At 43.2% G+C, this 19699-nt stretch overlaps 1 protein-coding gene across 1 annotated transcript in view; it reads left to right on the top strand.

The window, feature by feature from the left end:
* The first annotated feature begins 133 nt into the window (after positions 1 to 133).
* NUSAP1 (nucleolar and spindle associated protein 1) overlaps positions 134 to 19699 on the top strand; it is a 34699-nt gene continuing 15133 nt past the window's right edge. The window contains exons 1-5 of the mRNA XM_073348727.2: positions 134 to 319; positions 10163 to 10228; positions 11969 to 12160; positions 14947 to 15124; positions 17626 to 17724. Of these exons, the coding sequence (XP_073204828.1) occupies positions 227 to 319; positions 10163 to 10228; positions 11969 to 12160; positions 14947 to 15124; positions 17626 to 17724 (628 nt within the window). The 5' untranslated portion in view covers positions 134 to 226. The remainder of the gene's footprint in view (positions 320 to 10162; positions 10229 to 11968; positions 12161 to 14946; positions 15125 to 17625; positions 17725 to 19699) is intronic.

Here is a 19699-nt window from a genome sequence, read left to right as displayed (position 1 = left end):
CATTCCCCAGGATGCCATTGGCTATCGGTGTGTCTCACCGTTCCTCCGCTGGTAGGTTGTTCAGCCAATGACAGGGCGGGACGGGTGAGTTTGAATGGTGGGGGGTGGGACGAAGCAGCTTCGCGTCAGTTGAGCGCGAGATTCGAAGCCCCAGCACGGCGGTTACCAGGGGCAGCGCTCACAGACCGGCTCCTGGGGTCCCGGTCGTTGCTATAGTCCTGCCGCCATGGAGCCGCCCTCGCTGCCGCAGCTGGAGTCGCTCAAATACAGCGAGCTGCAGCAGGTGGCCAAAGCCGCCGGCCTCCGGGCCAACCTGAAGGTGAGGAGGTGGCGCCCCGGCCGGGGAGAGTCCCCCAGCCGCTGGGAAGGGAGATGGGGTACCCATGGAGACGAATGGCACAGGGGATCGGGGCCGCCGGCTTCGGGACCGGGCCAGGGGTCTGCTCGCTGGGTGGCAGCGGGAGGGAGGGATGATACCGCCGAGCAAAGGTGTGAGCGGGGACCTGGGTTAAGGGTGGCAGAGCGGGCGCGGCTGACGCTCCTGTGGCTGGGGGTCGGGACTCCTGGGTCCTTGTGCCAGCTGGGCTCCAGTTCTCTGTGCGACTGCGGTGGGGGCGCAGGGTGCACGTGCCCCTGGCCCCACTATGTGTGGAAGCTCCCAACTTACTGTCTGATCCCTATCCGACATGGATTGACAGGGCGCAGAGGTGGGACCACAGCCCCTAAGCTTCCATGTGAACTTCTAGGACCTAAGAATGGCCATGCTGGATTAGACCAAGGGACCACCTAGCCCAGTATCCTGTCTTCTGACCCTGGCTAATGCCAGGCGCTTCAGAGGGAATGAGCAGAACAGGGCAATTCTCAAATGATCCATCTCCTGGCTGGGCCAAGTAAGCAGAGGCTAAGGACAATCAGTGCATGGGGTTGTGTCCCTGACCATTTTGGCTAATAACCATTGATGGACCTATCCTCCATGAATTTATCTAATTTTTTTAATCCAGTTATACTTTTGGCCGTCACAACATCCCCAGTTGACAAATTCCACAGGTTGACTGCCTTGTGTGAAGTAGTACTTTCTTATGTTAGTGTTAAACCTGGTGCCTGTTAATTTAATTGGGTGACCACTTCCCAATAATAACACTTCCTTATTCGTCCTCTCCATCCCATTCATAGATCTCTATCAGAACCTCCCTTAGTTATCTCTTTTTTCCAAGGTGAAAATCTTTTTAATCTCTCATTGAGGCCTCATCTGGAGTACTGTGTCCAGTTTTGGGCCCCACACTTCAAGAAGGATGTGGATAAATTGGAGAGAGTCCAGCGAAGGGCAACAAAAATGATTAGGGGACTGGAACACATGAGTTATGAGGAGAGGCTGAGGGAGCTGGGATTGTTTAGCCTGCAGAAGAGAAGAATGAGGGGGGATTTGATAGCTGCTTTCAACTACCTGAAAGGGGGTTCCAAAGAGGATGGCTCTAGACTGTTCTCAATGGTAGCAGATGACAGAACGAGGAGTAATGGTCTCAAGTTGCAGTGGGGGAGGTTTAGATTGGATATTAGGAAAAACTTTTTCACTAAGAGGGTGGTGAAACACTGGAATGCGTTACCTAGGGAGGTGGTAGAATCTCCTTCCTTAGAGGTTTTTAAGGTCAGGCTTGACAAAGCCCTGGCTGGGATGATTTAACTGGGAATTGGTCCTGCTTTGAGCAGGGGGTTGGACTAGATGACCTTCTGGGGTCCCTTCCAACCCTGATATTCTATGATTCTCTCCTCATATGGAAGCTGTTCCACATCCTTAATCATTTTTGTTGTCCTTCTCTGTACCTTTTCCATTTCTAATATGTTTTTTTTTTTTGAGATGGGGCAACCAGAACTGCCTGCAGTATTCAAGGTGTGGGCATACCATGGATTTATACAGAGGCATTTAATTCTTATTGCCCATCCCTTTCCTAATGTTTCCTAACACGCTGTTATCTTTTTTGACTGAGTAGATTGAGTAGATGTTTTCAGGGAACTATCCATAATAACTCCAAGATCTCTTTTTTGAGTGGTAACAGCTAATTTAGACCCCATCGTTTGGTATATTTAATTGGGATTATATTTTCCAATATGCATTGCTTTGCATTTATTAACATTGAATTTCATATGACATTTTGTTGCCAAGTCACTCAGTTTTTGAAAGCCCTTTGTAACTCTTCACTGTCTGCTTTGGACCAAGCTCTGTTGAGTAATTTTGTATCCTCTGCAAACTTTGCCACCTCCCTCTTTACCCCTTTTTCTAGATCATTCATGAATATGTTGAACAGCATTGGTCCCAGTACAGATCCTTGGGGGACACCACTATTTACTCGCTCCATTCAGAAAACTGACCATTTAGTCCTCCCTTTTTTCCTGTCTTTTAACCAGTCACTGATCCATGAGAGGAGCTTCCCTCTTATCTCATGACTGTTTAGTTTGCTTAAGAGCCTTGGTGAGGGATATTGTCAAAGGCTTTCTGAAAGTCCAAGTATGCTATATCCTATGCATTCTCTTTGTCCGCATGTTTGTTGACTCCCCTCAAAGAATTCTGCGCTCTGGTATTTCTGATTCCTCCCGCCCCGTACATGTCAGTAACTCTCAACACAGGGCCAGATGCGTTTCTGGCGATAAAAAAGGTACTGTCGAAGGCACAAAGTAATCTGGGGGGAAGCATTTCCTCTCACCTGTCCGCTGTCATGTGATTGATAACATCAGGCACATGCAGGGTGTGTTGGTATTTTGCACTTGATAGTGACCCTTTGTGGTGGTGTTAAGCTTATCTAAAAGCCATCAGTAGCTGACTTCCATGGAAAACATCACTGGAGGAACTACAGTGCACAGAACTTGGCAGCTATCGGGTAGCAGCGCAAAATTGTAGAATAAGCCCTAGGTACACTGATCCTTCCCCTAGAGACACAAGAAGAGGGGATGTGGACCGTCATGGTTACAGGGCTAGCTGCACCTCTGTACCCTTTTTGGCCTCTCTGAGTGCATTGTCTTAGCTTAGGTATCAGGCCTTTATGTATCCTGAGATGGAATTTCACAACTTTTCTACTTTTCAGTGGGACCTAGGCTATGATACCCCACATTACCACCATTTATTATCCTGCTGGTTAAATTGAATTCAGTCATCTGCTGACTTCCCTTCAGGAGTGTGTGACCAGTGGCATATAAAAACAGCGAGGAGTCCTTGTGGCACCTTAGAGACTAACAAATATTTTTGGGCATAAGATTTCGTGGGCTATAACCCAATTCATCAGATGCATGGAGTGGGAAAAAAAGTAGGCAGGTATAAATATACAGCACATGAAAAGATGGGAGTTGCCTTACCAAGTGGGGAGTCCGTACTAACAAAGCCAATTCAATCATGATGGATGTGGCCCATTCCCAACAGTTGACAAGAAGGTATGAGTATCAGCAGAGGGGAAATTATTTTTTGTTGTGACCCAGCCACTCTTTATTCAGGCCTAATTTGGTGGTGTCAGGTTTGCAAATTAATTCCAGTTCTGCAGTTTCTCGTTGAAGTCTGTTTCTGAAGTTTTTTTGTTGTTGTTGAAGAATGGCCACTTTAAGGTCTGTTACTGAGTGTCCAGGGAGATTGAAGTGCTCTCCTACTGGTTTTTGAACGTTACAATTCTTGATATCTGATTTGTTTCCATTTATTCTTCTGGGTAGAGACTGTCCGGTTTGGCCAATGTACAAGGCAGAGGGGCATTGCTGGCACATGATGGCGCATATCACATTGGTAGATGCGCAGGTGAATGAGTCCCTGATGGTGCGGCTGATGTGGTTAAATCCTGTGATGGTGTCCCTTGAATCGATATGTGGATAGAACTGTATCATGTTTGTGGAGGTGGTGGGGCAGAAGGAGAGGCACCGAGATAGGACGGACTCTTCTGCCGGGCTAAGAGTATAGCTGGATAGATTAACGATATTGTTGGGTGAGTTAAGAGTACCACTGTTGTGGCCCCTTGTGGCACGTAGGGAGACAAACACCTACAGGATCTCTATCAAGCGTTCTTAAAACTACAATATCCACCTGCTGGAGTGAAGAAACCAATTGACAGAGCCAGAAGGGTACCCAGAAGTCACCTACTACAGGACAGGCCCAACAAAAAAAAGTAACAGAATGCCACTAGCCATCACCTACAGCCCCCAACTAAAACCTCTTCAGCGCATCATCAAGGATCTACAACCTATCCTGAAGGACGATCCCTCACTCTCACAGACCTTGGGAGACAGGCCAGTCCTCGCTTACAGACAGCCCCACAATCTGAAGCAAATACTCACCAGCAACTATACACCACACAACAAAAACACAAACCCCGGAACCAATCCCTGCAACAAACCCCGTTGCCAACTCTGACCGCATAGTCTCCTTGTTGTTTTGCTGATACAGACTAACATGGCTACCCCTCTAAAACCAGTGGCATATAGTGACCTAAACAGCCTTCTTAAAGCAAAAGTAATACTTACCACTAGGAACAAAGCATTAGAGAAAGAGGATTTTGAAACAGTCTACACATATGTCTAACTTACCTAGAATCCAGTCCAGTCACTGCCCCTGTCTTGGGCTCCAGATCCTCTATCATCTCATCCTCAAAGCTGTGACCACATGGTCCCTCTGCCCAGTTCCTGAAACCCTGGTGACTCCTGCACTCCCCCATAGCTTAAACAAAGCCTCTCCCAGAACTTGACCCAAAAGAGTGAGCTTTCTAGTTTCCTTCTTCAAGGGGCCACATCGTAAGTGGAGAATATAGCACAGAGATGCTTTGCACAGAGTTATACCACATTATTGATCGTTACCTAATCACATGAGGAATGCACAGAACTATTCACAAACAAACTACATGCATTTCATTGCCTCCATTTCCTTACCACTCCAGGGTATTCTGAGAGCTGGGATCAGAGGCCACTGGGCCCATCTGGAGTCATTCTTTCTGCTCCAGTGCATAGCTTGATATACATTGACACAGGAGCTCTCTAGGATACAGCAATTGTATGACTCTGTTAAGACTCCTGGGAGCTTAAAACACCTGAGGATTCAGCAGTTGGGTCCCTTCACAGCAATGTGGTGAGTCACCAGCAGGGAGCGCCCAGTCAGATCTGTGACAATAACCTATCCCCAAAGTTAAATACAATATACATCAGGTCTTAAATAGTAATCCATGGAGGCTGCATTGGTCACATGATACTGACTTGCCTTGTTTTCATTTGCTAAACTGCATTAAAACAAATAAACAAAATCCATACTTTCCTAATATTAAAAAGAAAAGGATTACTTGTGGCACCTTAGAGACTAACAAAGGTGCCACAAGTACTCCTTTTCTTTTTGCGGATACAGACTAACACAGCTGCTACTCCGAAACCTTTCCTAATATTACTTTCCTATGCAGTAAGTGCTATAGGTGCCTCATGGATATTACGGTGACTGCACGTGGGAGAGGAAATGATCCATGAGACCATTTCTGTATTGAAATGTGTATTTGTACAGTAATCACATCTGAGAATCCTTGCAATATTTCATTTTGCAACTATTATTTTAGACAAAGGAAAAGTGGGAGTAGGTATTGAGGAAGAGGAATGCTTGGTAAGAATGCCACTCAGGAAAGACATTGGAGTAAACTGTCTTTTGTGACCAAAAAGAGAACAGAAGCTTGCTTCAGTTTTTCATGGCAACAAACCAAGCAAGTTTCACTCTTGACTATTTAAATTAAATTGTTCTTGTATCAGTCTTGTATGTAAAATTGTCCTGTTCTAAAATCACTGAATTATTGTTTTGTGGTGGTTCAAGAGAGAGCATGTCTGTACAAGATTTTTAACAACAGATACTTTAATTTCCTGTTCCAAGAAACTTAAAACCAGTGTTTAGCCAGTTCTTGTTTTTATCTCTGGGCTGAGTGCATCTTCAAGCTACCTTCTTTGTAGCATTATCTGATGCAAACTTTAAAAAAGTTGCCTTATCTGTAAGGTGGAAAAAACACAGCATTTTTGCCTGTCAAGATAGGGTCTAAGATTACAGAGTGGGAGGTGTGGAAGAAGCATAAGTGTTTAAAATGTAACTGGTAGTGCATTTCAACAGCCTTAATTTTATCAACTTTTTACATTCTGAGAAACCTGCACTGACATCTGGCACCTTTGCTACAATGAATGGCTTCACAACTACTTTAAACATGGTGTTGTACTGAAAATGCCTTTCAAAAATCCCTCAAAAACTTTTCCAAAGCTTTCACTTTACTTTGGAATCTCCTAAAAACTTCAAACTCAGTTTTATATTTTGGAAAGCTTCTACCAATCACTTGATTGTCTCATTATAGAACCAATAAGGAATAGAGAATAAGCTGTTCCTATAATGTGTTTGGAATTAATGTTATTTTTTAAAATGCTAAACCAGCTGTGTATTTAGAGCAAAAAATAAGTCATGCCAAATCAAAGCTGAATTTGACCCTTTCATCTCCAGCTGGGATGAGCACCCTTGACATTTGGAAAAAAAAATTGATATATGTATAAAATCTGCACGGACTTTTAAATGGCTACACGATATACTATGCATGGCTATTAGTGTTTTCAAGTTGCTTATAGTTTTCGTTGAGCCATAATGTCTTCAAATTTATGTTGGGCTGAGACTTCACCTGCCAAGTTTCCTAAAATAAAAATAAATAATCTGGATTAGGGTTAATTAAACTTAATTAATTTTATTTCATTTGTTTTAACCTCTGAAAATTAGTTTATTATGGAAGTGCTAATGTTCTCATTTACAGTGCTGCAAAAGTGGCACATAGATTTATATAGTTCTAAATCTGAAAAACATGGCAATGGGTAATCCTTAACATTCATTCAATAGGAACTTTTACATAAGGGAGGAGATAAACTTTGGTATTATGCTGATTTTTCCAATTTAGGTCCTTGGAAAATTGCCATTAAGCAGCTTAAAAATTCCATTCTGCAATTTTTTTGTATTGAGTATTTTCCCTATTGGCATTAGTTACTTAGGAAAGTATGATCTGCATGTGAGCATGGCTCAAAGTAAGTGTTGCTGTTGCAGAAATTAGATACAAGTTTTAATTGGATTGTGTTTAACTAGATGAGTCAAAATACCTTGTCCTAAAACTACTAGCTTCTCTGGAAAACAGCTGGATTGTAAGATCTCTGGTCAGGAGAATCTACTTCTCCACTCCAATGAAGCAAGCAAGCTATTCAGCAAAGCACTTAAGAACGGATGGGTAGGATCCCCTGGGGGACTAACATGAAGGGGAAAGGAGTCCAGGAGAGCTGGCTGTATTTCAAGGAATCCCTGTTGAGGTTACAGGGACAAACCATCCCGATGTGTCGAAAGAATAGTAAATATGGCAGGCGACCAGCTTGGCTTAACGGTGAAATCCTAGCGGATCTTAAACATAAAAAAGAAGCTTACAAGAAGTGGAAGTTTGGACATATGACCAGGGAAGAGTATAAAAATATTGCTCGGGCATGTAGGAATGAAATCAGGAGGGCCAAATCACACCTGGAGCTGCAGCTAGCGAGAGATGTTAAGAGTAACAAGAAGGCTTTCTTCAGGTATGTTGGCAACAAGAAGAAAGCCAAGGAAAGTGTGGGCCCCTTACTGAATGAGGGAGGCAACCTAGTGACAGAGGATGTGGAAAAAGCTAATGTACTCAATGCTTTTTTTGCTTCTGTCTTCACTAACAAGGTCAGCTCCCAGACTGCTGCACTGGGCACCACAACATGGGGAATAGATGGCCAGCCCTCTGTGGAGAAAGAGATGGTTAGGGACTATTTAGAAAAGCTGGACGTGCACAAGTCCATGGGGCCGGACGAGTTGCATCCGAGAGTGCTAAAGGAACTGGCGGCTGTGATGGCAGAGCCATTGGCCATTATCTTTGAAAACTCGTGGTGAAAGGGGGAAGTCCCGGATGACTGGAAAAAGGCTAATGTAGTGCCAATCTTTAAAAAAGGGAAGAAGGCGGATCCTGGGAACTACAGGCCAGTCAGCCTCACTTCAGTCCCCGGAAAAATCATGGAGCAGGTCCTCAAAGAATCAATCCTGAAGCACTTACATGAGAGGAAAGTGATCAGGAACAGTCAGCATGGATTCACCAAGGGAAGGTCATGCCTGACTAATCTAATCGCCCTCTATGATGAGATTACTGGTTCTGTGGATGAAGGGAAAGCAGTAGATGTATTGTTTCTTGACTTTAGCAAAGCTTTTGACACTGTCTCCCACAGTATTCTTGTCAGCAAGTTAAAGAAGTACGGGCTGGATGAATGCACTATAAGGTGGGTAGAAAGTTGGCTAGATTGTCGGGCTCCACGGGTAGTGATCAATGGCTCCATGTCTAGTTGGCAGCCGGTGTCAAGTGGAGTGCCCCAGGGGTCGGTCCTGGGGCCGGTTTTGTTCAATATCTTCATAAATGATCTGGAGGATGGTGTGGATTGCACTCTCAGCAAATTTGCGGATGATCCTAAACTAGGAGGAGTGGTAGATACGGTGGCAGGTAGGGATAGGATACAGAGGGACCTAGACAAATTGAAGGATTGGGCCAAAAGAAATCTGATGAGGTTCAATAAGGATAAGTGCAGGGTCCTGCACTTAGGACGGAAGAACCCAATGCACAGCTACAGACTAGGGACCGAATGGCTAGGCAGCAGTTCTGCAGAAAAGGACCTAGGGGTTACAGTGGACGAGAAGCTGGATATGAGTCAGCTGTGTGCCCTTGTTGCCAAGAAGGCCAATGGCATTTTGGGATGTATAAGTAGGGGCATAGCCAGCAGATCGAGGGACGTGATCGTCCCCTTCTATTCGACATTGGTGAGGCCTCATCTGGAGTACTGTGTCCAGTTTTGGGTCCCACACCACAAGAAGGATGTGGATAAATTGGAGAGAGTCCAGCGAAGGGCAACAAAAATGATTAGGGGTCTGGAACACATGACTTATGAGGAGAGGCTGAGGGAACTGGGATTGTTTAGTCTGCAGAAGAGAAGAATGAGGGGGGATTTGATAGCTGCTTTCAACTACCTGAGAGGTGGTTCCAAAGAGGATGGTTCTAGACTATTCTCAGTGATAGAAGAGGACAGGACAAGGAGTAATGGTCTCAAGTTGCAGTGGGGGAGGTTTAGGTTGGATATTAGGAGAAACTTTTTCACTAAGAGGGTGGTGAAACACTGGAATGCGTTGCCTAGGGAGGTGGTGGAATCTCCTTCCTTAGAAGTTTTTAAGGTCAGGCTTGACAGCTCTGGCTGGGATGATTTAATTGGGGATTGGTCCTGCTTTTGAGCAGGGGGTTGGACTAGATGACCTCCTGAGGTCCCTTCCAACCCTGATATTCTATGATTCTATGTGTTTAAGTCCTATTGATTCTAATGAGACTCAAATACCTGCTTAAAATTAGGCAATGTCTATATTACATGCCACTGGAAACGGCGTGTAGTGTACATGTAGCCACGTGCTGCAGTGAAAAGCAGTCTGCGTCCATACTGCACTGCATAGCTATACGTGCCAGAGAAACGCTCTGGCAGAGGGGATACAGCAAGAAAAAGCTTCAGCACCTCCCTGCCACTGGAGCCTTTCACTGCGGGGAGGCAGCAGGAAAAGTCTCAGTCTTTCCCTGCTGCCTCCCTCCTGCCAGAGTCTTTTATAGCTTCCATAGTGTTTTCCTGCGGCAAGGAAGAGCTGTAGCAGCAGGGAGTTGGCAGAGGTTTCCCCACTGCACCCCTGCTGCTGAAGTCTTTCCCTGCTGTGGGAGTCTTTCCTGCAGAGGGAAAAGGCTCCAGCAGCAGGACGCTACACTGATAAAAACAGCAGTGTAGACGGGGAGGCACGGCTTGGGCCAGCAGAGAGTGTGTAGGCTAGTATGTACATACAGACCCACCTCCCCCAGACATGTCTTTTACTCTGCTTGCCTAAGCCAAGCCTCACCAGCTACACTGCTTATTTATACTTGTGCTGGGGGGCTTGGCAGGTAGGTACTCTACATGCTGCCAAAAGACATACCCTTAAACATGTGTTTTGCTGAATAGAAAAGGCGATATGCAGATGCTTAAGTGCTTTGCTGAATTGGTCGATATACAGGGTTGGCTTATGCAACCTTTTGTTTAATGGATTAGTGTCTTCTTTGGGTCACATTTTATACTCTTGACTCCTCTGCAGGCAGACAAATTGCTGAAAGCTCTGAAGCAGCACTTTCATGAGCCAAAACAAGAAAATGGAAGTAAGGTAAGAACAGATGTCTGCTGACTTCTTATAATCTTATGAAAGACAATATGCAGAAACCATTCTTTCTAAGAAAGTTGCTCCTATTTTGATAATTGCAGTGCATTGCATTTAATGACAAGTGCTTCTCATTTAATGGTAATATAAATTTAAGTTTTTACTTAAAATCACTGCCTCATGCTTACTGTGTTCACCTACTGCTGGAAATTGACATTTTTGGTATTTAGTTTCGAAATGGTTCCATATATGACTAGGCCAGTGTTCATCCTAGTAATGGAATTGTGACAAAACAATTTGGAGTTAAAACTGAACTCGTGCTCCAGTACCTACATAGATTTATCTTTAGTGTGAGCTAAAATGTAGTCAAATGGAAGCTGATATGCTAATATTCAAATTTGCTCTGATCTGTTCAGCTCCAGACATTAGCAATGGGAAATGTACAAAATTCTCCATTGTGTCCTTTAAGAGAAGATCATCTTCAGGAGCTGAACCAAGCCAATGACAACCTAGATCTCAATATTTTAAATACTAGCCGTGAAGCTTTGAACCCACCATCAGGGAACACCTGTGCTGTTTCTGCAACTAATGCTTTCCCAGGATAGCCTACAAACAGGGAATGTCATGCCAGATCCATAGTCCATCAAATCTGCTGTCTTCTCTGATAGTGGTCAATACTTGATGCTTCAGAGGAAGGTACAAGAAACCTCATAAAGACAATTATTATATGCAATAAACTAGCTTGTATAGGAAGCTTTTGCTAAACCTAGGCAGTTGGGGTGGGAGGGAGTGTCCCTTCCTTTTTTTGTTTGTTTATCCTATCTACCTTTTATATTCTTTAACTGGATGTTCTCACCTCTATGAATGAATGTCTAATCCTATTTGTCTGTCCATTTTGTGCCTACTACACTTACAAGTTACTCCTAAGGATGCTATAACCAAAGGACATCCTAGAGAAAAAGGTTGTTTTTTTGTTTTGGTTTGGTTTTTTTATAGTTTTTTTTTATCCTAATATATTGTTATGCTGTACGTGTGGTTTTATTTTTTTAAACACAACAAAAAGAACCTTCCTCTTTTATTTAAATGTGTTGCCTTTCAGTTTCATTGAATGTCCGCTTGTTTTTATGTTATGAAATAAGGTAAATCAGAAGCTACTTTCTCTGTCATTATGTATTGCATATACTTCTATTGTGGCCCCTTTTGTGAAACCATTAAGAACTGATATGATCCTTGTCAGATTCACTCTTCTGCTGAGTCCTTGGGCTGTGGTATATGCAGTATCAACAGCATAGGTATGCTTTTCCATTGCTAGAGATCAGAGTAGCCCTGTAGGAGGAGCACAGATGACATGATCTCTTGCAGGATTTTAAAAAGATCTATGAGATCTTAAAAACTTGGAGAGCCCCAAGATTCTTCCGGTCAGGTGTCAAATGTGAAATGCTGAATATGTTAAATACCTTGACAGAATGCTATGTATACAATAAAAACAAATGAGAGGATTTCAGATAGTTTTTTGAGGGCAGTTTGTTAGTCTTCTAACTTCAGTGTTTGAGGAAAAAGCTGACATCAGCACACTGACTGTAATGCCAGTGAACAGCGAGAATGCCAACAGGTTTGTTGTTTGTGAACAATGGGTGTGACATATCTGTGTTCCATTAATAAGTTGTGAAGCTTTCTCGTTAGTGCATCTGACATGAATATGCACATGTAAGGATGTTAGACAATAATCCCATTTCTCTTATACAGGACTTTGGAAGGAGCGAATCCTCCTCCACAGATACAGAGGAGCTCAGCAGTCTGGAGCAGGTCAAACCTATTCCAGTGTCCTTTGTCACAAAAAGGCGTGGGAAAGGGAGGAAGGTAGCAACTGGAAAGATGGCCTCCAAAGAGGAAATTAATACTAATGAAGAAGATATGGTGTTTTGTGTTGAGAAAGAGGTAACTCAAGTTTTTCAGGCTTTATTTTTTTATTAAGAGAAGCACACGTTAAATAGAACCTTTGGTCTAGTCTGCCACCACTTGGCAGGAAATGCCTGCCTTTCAACAGGCAAACACAGTAATGTTATTGACTTTGTATTTTGGTACCCTACTTTTCTGAAACTTGTGTCAACTGCTAGCTGCAATCAACTATTCCTGTTGTTTAAGCTTATTCTTTATCAACTTCAGATCACCTGTAATCTTCATGGGTCTTTCCCAGAGTCATAATTTGACTTTAGGTGCTCAAATACCACAGTGGGTGCAGTTTAAGAACCTTATTAGAGATTAAGTACCAGGACAGTATAATCATGTTTCACTCTCTTTTCAGGCTAAATACACTCAACTCTTGAAGTTTTTTTCTTAATAGACGCTCTGATCACCAGATGAGTCTAGTAGCCATCTTTGCATTTTTTCAAGCATTGAAATATCCTTTTCCTTTTGTACTCTATAGTACACCATGTTCTAAGTATGGCTTTTTGAGTGCTTTAAACTTCCTGAAAGTGTCTTAAATTTGAAGAAACATTTTTTAGACTTTTGGTCCCTTTTTTCTTGTTCTTCATAACTGCAGGTTTCTTCAGCAAAGGTTGACAAAGCATGTTCTTTAGAGAATTCTGAATATGAACCACCCTCTTTTTAAAAATGGCCACAACCTTCCCCTCTTTCCCCGCCCCATCCCTAATGGGATTTAAACTAAGTTGCCCTCAAAGAAAGATGATGGTCCCCATGTCGTCAGTTTTTAAAATTATCCAGAACTTTTGAAATATCACTGTTGAGGAAACAACCAATTTTATGCAGTCTGAAGCAGAGCTGTACACAGTATTCCAGGTGCAGTTGCACCAAAGCTGCAGAGACATCACTATTTCTTAACTTGGTTCTGCAGCTTTTGAATTTCTCCTCCTCCTCACTTACTCTGGCAGAATGACAACTAATGACCAACAAGAATTTTCCTTCTCGTGTGCTATCTTTGTTAAAATATTTTCCTTCATGTTTGCTCTTTTCAAATAAATAAGAGTTTCTGTGTTCTCCTCTCCCACATCTGTGTATTGCAATATTCTTGGGTGTTCCAATAAAAGCGTGGAACTCTATGCTGTACCTGATACATCCAGCGCAGCACTGGTGCCAGGCATGTTCATCATCCAGCCAATCAACTTGCATTAAACTCCATGCTTCTACAATACTCCTTATCTCTGCTGGCTAGCTTTGATGTAAAGGGAGTTCTAGCAAGACTGAGAACTTTGCTTGCCCTACCTTGTTTATAAGCAGTCCATCTAATTAAAATAACATTGTCAAAATCTTTTCCTAGTGTTCCTGGAACATTATGTAATTGCTGAGATAACTAGGTGATCTCACTCTTTATCCTAAACATAAAGAGCATTGGTCAGTTTGGAAAAATAGAGTAAAGGATGTTTTCAGTTTGTCATGCCGCTTTCTGAAATGTTAACTAGTATACACAAGCAATACCTCAGATGACCAGAATTGAAAGAAAAACTTTCTTCAGTTGGTTTGCTTTGTGCATTTAGCGTCTGGAATGTTTCACTTTCCCTTATATAGACAGTAGGTCTTTCTCTCTAAGTTGGTATGTGAGACTTTTTGTTTAAAAAGAAAAGGGTGGGTAGAAGAAAGGGGTGCAGAAGGAGAATGTTTGTTTGTTTGTAAAGTGCCAAATTGGTATAGCATATTCGGCCAGGTCTAAACTAAAAGCTTTTGCCAGCATAGCTGTGACAGATGTGAGACCATGGAAACATCAAAGACAATTACATGGAGATGTGTCAGATGCCATGCACGCATGGAATAGTGATAGACCATTGTATCACTAAGTGGTGTATATATCTTTGTGTTTCTGGCTCACAGGGTGGGTTTGCAGTGGAATCTAGAATTAGTGAGGGGTGGAAGTTTAATGCAAATTTCCAGTGCTGACTATGCAAATACCCAGCCCTTGGAAGCTTCTCCCCATAGGAGAAGTAGAATTAACTGGTTTTACCTGGTTTAGGAGGCCTAAGAGACAAAGACCTCTTAACTATATAAAGAGTCAGCCTGATCTGACTCATGGAAAGATTCACTCTGGAACAGAGAACTGACAAATTTATGGACCTACCAGAATCTCATGCAGATGATGGGTCATATCTGGTAAGCTTAGGATGCATATAGATTAATAGTTGAATTTTTTTCTCTGTAATGCTTTGACTTAACTAAATATACTGTACTTTGCAAAAGCTGGTTGGTCACTGACTCTCGTTGTTCCTGAGAGAGCAGAACTGCAAGTGTTAAACTAAAGTCAGATTTTCTGTGACAAGCACAGTGAATTGCAAGGGGACTGCATCGCTAAAACTCTGATCTGGAGGGAGAAGAACAAAGGTGTCAGGCCAGAAACCTAAGGAGATGCTCTTGAGGAGACCACAAAGGGTGCAGATGTGCAGTTAAACCCAGAACTGTGACCATAGCAATGTCAGTGGGTTTTTTTGTTTGTTTTTGTTTATAAGGGGTGAGAAATTGCAACACATATACCAGCAAACCCCTTGGTGTAGATGCAGGTATACTGGCAACAAAGTGACCGTGAGTAGGCTTATTTTGCTTGCCAAATATAAGCTATCAGAAAAATCGCTTCTTTGGTGGTATAAGTTTCATTTACACTACTAGGGTTTGATGGTATAGCTATACCGCAAACCTTTTCTACTGTAGACCTTGTCCTAAAGAACAGGCAGAACATCCTGAAAAAAAGGCTTAACCTAAACATCTTTGAACTCCAGAATTATCCAGAAATGACAGAAAAAGAAGTACCCCAGGATGGAGACAGCAAAAGATTGAAAAGATGGCAAAATGAGGAACCTGTAGCTAAGAACAAAGCTCCTGTGAACCCAGAGATGCATCCCATGAAGAGCCAGCAAAGGGAGAAGATGGTTTCTGCTAAAAGAAATGGAGTTGAAAGTAAGGGGAAAATGCAAGTAGCTCTTAGTTTGGGTACTTATGATACTTCAGACAGGAATTTTGATTTATGTACTATGTCCGTAAAAATATTGTGAAATGTCCTGATGGTTTAATAGCCTAGATCGTTGTTCCATGACAGATTGTTTGTCTGAGGAACACCTTTCATTTAAAGGTGATATGTGAAGAATCTTTTAAAATTGGGCTTGTGCACTTGTTTCCTTTATGAATTGTAAAGGACGCTTGAAAGTTCGGACATGGTGGGTGTTCTGCTTGGGTTTTTTCCTTGGAATGTCAAGTCTGGTCTTCTGTAGTTTTGGTGAAGGACTTCTTGGGGGTCTAAGCATGCCCTTACTTAAATTGACTAGTGTATCAAATCCTTAGCAAAGGTCCCTTTCCCAAACATTACTTCTTGGAGAACTAGTAAAATAACCTTCACAAGCTTAAAGTGAGTGAAAGGTGAGCAGTTGAGAATAGAAAGATTTTTGGGTCAGGCTGTTCAAAACCTTTTTTGTTAACTGTTTAAATCCAGTCACCATAGCCTTTCAGGGTAGATAAGACCTGAATTTCTTATGTGAAAAGCAAGCTGAATATTTAAAAAAAAATCTTTCAGGCCTTCTTCATATATTAAAAAAAGAAGACGATGAGGTACACAATCCCAACTCTTTTCCTCTGGAGATCTCCTTTAAATTCAGTGCCTCTTGGATTATCATAAACGTGGCACTCTCTTCCTGAGGAAAGAGGTGGGGAAGTGTACTTCAGGTGTTGTACTTCATTGGCCTCTGCTTGCAGATGACTCAACTTTCCCAGATGTGTAGTTAGTATAAATTTATATGCAGGCTAGGAAAAAATATTATTGTTGGGCAGCTTAGACAGCAAAAAAACATGTCCAGGGAAGTGAAACTTCATCATTCCCTGCCTGCTATGTTTGATATGATGCTGAAAATCAGAACAGGTGTCTTCCTCACTCGTGTGTATGTGGCCGTGGCTGTGAGCAGGTTTATGGGGATCTGCCAGAATAAAGCAGACAGCAGGACCGGCGTTAGACTCGCTGGGGCCCAGGGCAGAAAGCCAAAGACTGAGCCCTGTCGCCCAGGGTTGAAGCCAAAACCTGAGAAACTTAGCTTTACGAGGCCACCTGTGACATCGGGCCCTGAGCCATTGTCCTGCTTGCTACCCCCTAATGCCAGCCCTGGTTTTTAATCTACTTGATATGAAGGAAAAACAGTTGTGGCACAGGTGGGTCATGGAATTTTTATAGCATACTGGCGGGGAGGGGCTCAGAAAGAAAAAGGTTGAGAACCCAAGCACTAAGCCATATGCAATCCTATGCTCTGCTCCAGGAAGATGGCACAATAGGTATGTACAGTCTCTGAGTTGAAGCATGGGCATAACTGCTGTTCAGTAGAGTATGCAAGAAAACTGTTATGGGAAGCCAACTTTAATGTTTCGCCCCAAGTTAGATACACCAATCAACACACACAATATAAAAGAGCCTTCTGTTTGACCCAACAAGTTGAGCTTTCACATTGAGAAACAGCTGCAGTATCCCTCTCTTATACCATGATCATAGTTCTTGTTTGAGTTTACACTTGCTGCCTTCTATCTGAGCAATATGTCCTTCTAGTGACTCAACAAGTGTTCTGTTACAAGCCTACAGAGAAACTTACACACATGGGTTAAAAGAAATCACTAATTTTCCCACCCCTTGGTCCCATCGTGTTGGTTTTTTTCCCCCCCAATATCTTGGGGCCATTCTATACTGACTTCAGGACAGGCCTGAAATAAGGAATAATTGAGCATTCACTTTCTGTGTACAAATGCTATCATACTCTAATCTAACGTCTTTTTAAAAAATACAGCTGTTTGTGAATTGTTTTAAAATTAAGAAAGAAGACTAACTGAACTCAGCAGAAATATCGGTGTAAACATGATACAGAAGAAGCTTGAAATTCAAACCATAAAAATGAGGAAAAGCTTCAAGACTTACTGGCTAAATCTTTAGTCACTGTGTGGTTCTGCTCTCAAGTCTCTAAGTAAAAATGTCACCCCCTGTTTAAACAGATAAGCTCCCAGATGTGCATTCATGTACAATAGTCATGGAAGCTTTTATTATTACTAGTAGTAGTGCTGCAGAGCCAACGCAGGCAATTGGGTTGCCACCCAGAGCAGAATTTGGCCTGCAGAACCTTTACTGATAGTGATGCATGAGAAGGAAACAACCTACCTTGACTTTCTGATACCATATTGAGCTTGCAGTTGGCAAAGTCATCCTATTTCTTGGGAACACCTTTAATGTGGAAGCCTTTGAGAGACTCTAAATGTGGGACTCCACAGTTCCATTTTTATTTCTCATACTACAGCCCCAATTTAAGGGAGTGAGTACTCCTTCAGTATTGGAAGCTTCCAGAGTTTCATGAAGCAAAAGAATAGCTTGAGTTTTAGTAGCATTAAGCTAACCTTCCAGTAGTTTTAACAGTCTTGTTTTGATTTGATGGTACCAGATGACACTCTCCCAGCCCATCCTCCAGCTGGGAAGATCCCTCGATATGTAGACCGTCTGTCTAAAACTGGAAAAACAGGAGTGAAACCCATTACGCCAAGTAAGTTATTTACTATCTCTGAAAATAGGCTTATTGAACATGTATGAAAGGAGAGTTGCCTGTTACTGCCTAAACGAATCCAATCTCATTCTTTTTTTTTTTAATATGGGGCTTGAAATCTCATAGGGCTTGCTTGGGGAAAACCTCTTGCTCTTTTATAAAGCAGTTGTCATGGCTCCGAAGTGTTCCAGTGTGGTGTATATCTGCCTGTGTTTCTCCCAAGAGCTGGTTGTATGTTGGTAGTATATAAATGTGCTTAGTTTTAAAATCAGTTTGTCAAGTGCTTTGAAACCCTTCTGAATGAAAAGCATTTATATATGTAAGGGTTTTTTTAACATCAGACAGGAAATACTAAATTATGTTGCTATCTTTTTTTCTTTGAACTAATGATCTGCACTAAAATGAACACCCAGTAACTGAAGAAATAATGACTTGCCATTCGTTTAGAACTAGTCAAGGCAGAGATAGGCGACCACTTCCACTTGTTTTTAATCACTTAGATCAATGGTTCTCAACCTATTTACCATTGTGGGCCACATATGAAGCACTCTACGGCTATGTCTTCACTACAAAATTAGGTTGAATTTATAGAAGTCGATTTTTTAGAAATTGATTTTATACAGTCGATTGTGTGTCCCCCCCACTTAAGACCATTAAGTCGGCAGAGTGCATCCACAGTACCAAGGCTAGCATCAACTTCCAGAGCGTTGCACTGTGGGTAGCTATCCCACAGCTTCCGCCGCCCATTGGAATTCTAGGTTGAGATCCCAATGCCTGATGGGACAAAAAACATTGTCGTGAGTGGTTCTGGGTACATGTCGTCAGCTGCCCCCCACCCCCATTCCTCCCTCCCTCCCTCTGTGAAAGCAACTGTAGACAATCATTTCGCACCTTTTTCCCTTAGTTACCTGCACCATACGTCTCCTGGGTGCTGGCAGACGTGGGACTGCATTGCTAAACAGCAGCAGCTCATTGCCTTGTGGCAGCAGATGGTGCATTACAACTGGTAGCCGTCCTTGTTGTCTCCTGGGTGCTCTGGGCTGACCTCGGTGAGGTCGGTCGGGGCACCTGGGCAGACATGGGTGCTCCTGGCAGACCTCGGTGAGGTCTGTCAGGGCGCCTTGATATAAATGGGAGTGACTCAGGTCATTCTCTTCAAGTTTTATCTAATGGAGATTCAGTCCTGCCTGGAATATTGGCAGAGGGACAGCTCAGTGGTTTGAGCATTGGCCTGCTAAACCCAGTGTTGAGTTCAATCCTTGAAGGGGCCATTCTGCCTCAGGCTGCTCTCCCAGCCAGCAGCACAGCGAGCACCCAGGAGATGATGATAGCTAGCAGTCATACTCCACCGTCTGCTGCCAGCCTACCCCTTGCTCCCCCCTCCCTCCCTCCATGAAAGCAATGGCCAACAATCGTTTCACGCCTTTTTCCGTGCGGGCGCCATATTTCTGTCAGCATCCTCATCCACCTGCCGCTTCCACTGCCACTCTGGTCTCCTGCAGACACCATATCACGGCAAGCATGGAGCCCGCTCAGATCACCGCAGCAGTTATGACTGTTCTAAACACCATGCGCATTATCCAGCAATATATGCAGAACCAGAACCTGGAAAACCAGGCGAGTAGGCAACGGCAGCACGGTGAGGAGAGTGATGAGGACATGGACACAGACGGCTCTCAAGTACGTGCCCCAGCAATGTGGACACCAAGTACGGGCCCCAGTTTTAGACAGACGATGGTAATGGGGCAGGTTCGTGCCGTGGAACGCCGATTCTGGGCCCAGGAAACAAGCACAGATTGGTGGGACCGCATAGTGTTGCAGGTCTGGGACAATTCCCAGTGGCTGCGAAACTTTCACATGCGTAAGGGCACTTTCATGGAACTTTGACTTGCTTTCCCCTGCCCTGAAGCGCCAGGATACCAAGATAAGAGCAGACCTCACAGTTCACAAGCGAGTGGCAATAGCCCTGTGGAAG

The sequence above is a fragment of the Lepidochelys kempii genome, chromosome 6, assembly GCF_965140285.1.
Source record: "Lepidochelys kempii isolate rLepKem1 chromosome 6, rLepKem1.hap1, whole genome shotgun sequence".
NCBI lineage: Eukaryota > Metazoa > Chordata > Testudines > Cheloniidae > Lepidochelys > Lepidochelys kempii.
The sequence above is the reverse complement of the archived record's forward strand: the minus strand, read 5'-3'. Positions and strand labels throughout refer to the sequence as shown.